At 41.1% G+C, this 3548-nt stretch overlaps 1 protein-coding gene across 1 annotated transcript; it reads right to left on the bottom strand.

The window, feature by feature from the left end:
* Positions 1–1587: 1587 nt before the first annotated feature.
* Positions 1588–3117, bottom strand: LOC149422752 (uncharacterized). The gene is made up of 2 exons (XM_089633998.1): positions 2990–3117; positions 1588–2380 (listed from the first exon to the last, which is right to left on the bottom strand). The coding sequence occupies exons 1-2, from the start codon at positions 3115–3117 to the stop codon at positions 1588–1590; spliced, it is 921 nt and encodes a 306-aa protein (XP_089490124.1).
* Positions 3118–3548: the final 431 nt, after the last annotated feature.

Raw genomic sequence — 3548 nt, 5'->3', positions numbered from 1 at the left:
CTTCGTAGACACCTGTTAGTTCACGGTCGAATGTGCTATATTTACGCTGCGGTGTTGTAAATTTCTTAGAAAAAAATCCGAGAGGTTCCCAAGTGTTATTTTTAAATTGTTGTAAAGAAGCTCCAATTGCCATGTCGGAGGCATCTACCATGATGGCAATTCTTGAGTTGGGATCTGGATGTACTAGGAGGGCTGCATTCGCGAGTTGGTTTTTACAATCATTGAATGCTGCTGTCAGCTCCTCGTTCCAAATGAGTGAACGCTTGTCGTTTTTCTTGTATCCTTTTATACAGTTAAATAGTTTTTCTTGAGTGTTGATGGAATTTGGGAGGAACTTGCGATAATAGTTCAACATTCCTAGGAAGCGTCTTAATCCGTTGGCAGTTTTTGGCAGCGGAAAGTCGGTAATAGCCTTGACTTTCTCTTTGATCGGTGTCATTCCCTCTGAAGTGATTGTGTGACCTAGAAAGTTAACAGTTGTCACACCAAAATTACACTTTGAAACGTTTATAACGAGGCCATTATCGGCTAGTCGCTTAAATAGAGTATCCAAATGTTTCCTGTGTTCTTCTTCGTCTTCTGAGGCTATCAGGATATCGTCCAGGTAGACAAAACAAAAATCAAGGTCTCTGGTAACTGCGTGCATAAATCGTTGAAAGGTCTGTGCAGCATTTGAGAGGCCGAATTGCATAGATGTGAACTCATATAGGCCGAATGGTGTGATTATGGCTGTTTTAGGGATATCCTCTGGTTCAACTGGTATCTGGTGGTACGCTCGAGTGAGATCTATAGTGCTGAAGATTCGTGCTTTCAATAGTTTGTGCGAAAAGTCGTGAAGTTGCGAAATAGGATATTTGTCCGCCACAGTTTTTGCATTTAATCGCCTGTAATCACCGCATGGTCTCCACTCTCCATTAGGTTTCCTCACCATATGTAATGGGCTTGCCCAATTACTTTTAGATGGTCTACAAATTCCTTGTTCCATTAAGAATTTAAATTCTTTCTTAGCAGCTTCCAAAAGGGCTGGTGCCAGTCTGCGGGCACGTTCTGTAACGGGGGGTCCTTTGGTCTCGATACAATGTGTGACCGAATGTTTTCTAATTTCCGGGATTTTCATATTTGGTCGAGTTAAACATGGGTATTTATTCAGGATATCGCCGTACTTTTGTGATGATGCTATTGTAGAGATGCCAGAAGTAGGTCCTTTGAAAGTGGTGCCTTTGATGTGTAGTCCTGTCGATTGATCCAATAACATTGCTTTCCTTAAATTCACCATCAGGTTGTAGTGATGGAGGAAATCAGCTCCGAGTATAGCTCTCGATACATCCGCTACGATGAAGCGCCACTTCATTGCTCGGCGTAGACCGAAATTGAGTTCTGTAATTTGTGTGCCGTATGTTTTAATAGGTTTACCATTTGCGCCATATAATGTTGTTGGAAAATTGTCAGAAGTTATACATTTCGTACGGTGGTCCTTATTTCTAGGAATAACGGAAACATCTGCCCCCGTATCTACTAGAAATTTCTGTCTGGTTTCCAAATCGTAAATGAAGAGACGACAACTGTTGTATGGAAGTTCACACGTCCCTACTGTGGGCTTCCGTTGGCGTTTCCCGCGTTCGTGCTAGCATATGTGCATGGCTTGTAGCACCGGTAAGCCTTGTCGCCGTACCTTGCATGCGGTTGGCAATATCCGAGATTCTTTATAGGAGATTTGCCGCGAGACCTGGACCTGGGTCTCCAAGCGGTAGTTTGCCGAGAAGAACTTGTTGGTTGGGAGTAATCTCTTCGACGTGGGCTTTGGTACCTGCGGCCACGGAAGTTGTGAGACTGGTCGTCGTTCTGATTGCTTTTCGACAATTTAAGTTGTTTCACTTCTTGGGTTAAAGAAACAATCTGGTCTTGTAGATTTTGTAGAATGGTGTTTAATGCTGATTCGGGATGCGACGGGCCTGGTTTGTGGTTTTCCTCCACCGCGCTGCATTCAGGTTTCTGATAGACCTCTAAAATTTTATCAGCGGCCGAAGCTAGCTGATCTATATCGTTGTCGGGGAGTGCTGATAGAATTGCTTGGGCGTGTTGAGGCAAGCGCTGCAGCCAAAGAGTCTTCACTATCGCACTTTTGTTAAGCATTGGTCCCGCCAATTCTACCATATGTCGTAGAAGTCCAGTGGGTTTTCTGTCTTCTAATTGGATTCCGGTGAGTAGACGGGTCAGGCGTTTTTCTTCCGAATCCTGCAGGCGCTCAATCAATGCAGTTTTTATTCGTACATATTTATCTTTAGGCGGTGGTTCGATTACTATATCACTAACCAATTGTAGTGTTTCGGAGTCCAATGCCGCGACGATTGTATTGTATTTGGTAAAGTCTTCCTTAATTCTGGAATTCGAAAATTGTGCTTCTGCCTGGGCAAACCACAAGGCTATGTTGGTTTTCCAGCAAGCTGGTAGGCGTACAGATACATGATGCACGTTTGCTTCCGAATGTCCTGCGCGTTGGTCTTCCATTGTGTTCAACTTATCTTGAGAAATTGTTACAGGTTCTTGAAACGATGAAGGTATGTTTGTTTCTTCCGATGAGGTCATTTCCAATAATATGTTACGTAATACGTTATGCAAGACATAAAAAAATCCAAAAAAAACTAGAGAATACTGTGTAAGAATCTATTCCATCTACCGGATATCTTAGCAAGTTATTAGCGAGTTCGCGTTTGTATTGTATTTTAGTGAAGACGCAAACCGCGTCACGTAAGTTATTGTGAAATACCGATATGCAAATATGGCGCTATTATTATATAGTGCAATAATAATTTAAATTTGTTATTACAAAATAGTGTGATGTTAAATTACCTCAAAGTAAGGTTTGGCAATTATTGGACAATAACCTTAATATCACTACAATAATGTATATCTAAAACATGATTATGTAGGTATGCTGAACAATTCATTGTTTTGCGAAATGGCAATAAGAAATCGTGATATAGGTTACTTGATTGAGATATGTGGGTAGGTTGGCTTGTTCAACTGCAGGTTGTCCACGTGGATTGTTGCGTCATCTTCCTTGTCCGGGGAGTAGATGCTGCCGTTGTAGGTTGTAGTGGGTAGGTTGTAATTCATCGCAAGATTATGATGCCATGGTTAGCCACGTTGTTGACAGCCTGATTTCAGGATCGTTCTCACTGAAATTAATTTTAACACGCACTTAATTTTCATAAAAATAGTAAAACATTTCAAGCTAGGGATTGATTGACAAAATAGGGTATTGATGGGAACTATACCACGTGTATATTTCCTTAAATTACCGGGACATTTACTAGCATTTATATTAAAAAATTGATTTGTAAGAGATATATGAATTGGATTTTACTTACTGATCTTGCCCGGGATTGCTGTTTCTCTTTTCTGATCCTTGGCCGTGACGGAATGTTGCAAAATGATTTTAAAATACTAAAGTCGGTATATTGTTCTGAGTCGATGGGTCACCAATTTGGTTAGCGTGTGATGCGTTATACTTACCTGTATAACAGCCAATAAATGTGTATAGTGTA

This window comes from Hesperophylax consimilis, chromosome 7, assembly GCF_061612785.1.
Source record: "Hesperophylax consimilis isolate HC1 chromosome 7, BYU_Hcon_1.0, whole genome shotgun sequence".
NCBI classification, from domain to species: Eukaryota; Metazoa; Arthropoda; class Insecta; order Trichoptera; family Limnephilidae; genus Hesperophylax; species Hesperophylax consimilis.
Note: the sequence above shows the minus strand (reverse complement) of the source record. Positions and strands in the feature narration are given on the sequence as shown.

Bases quoted from the DNA above. Each gene is read 5' to 3' on its own strand.
- LOC149422752 (XM_089633998.1), bottom strand. From the start codon at position 3,117: ATGAATTACAACCTACCCACTACAACCTACAACGGCAGCATCTACTCC. The intron at 2,381-2,989 runs GTAACCTATATC...TTCGAATTCCAG, and splicing joins TACCCACATATCTCAATCAA to AATTAAGGAAGACTTTACCA.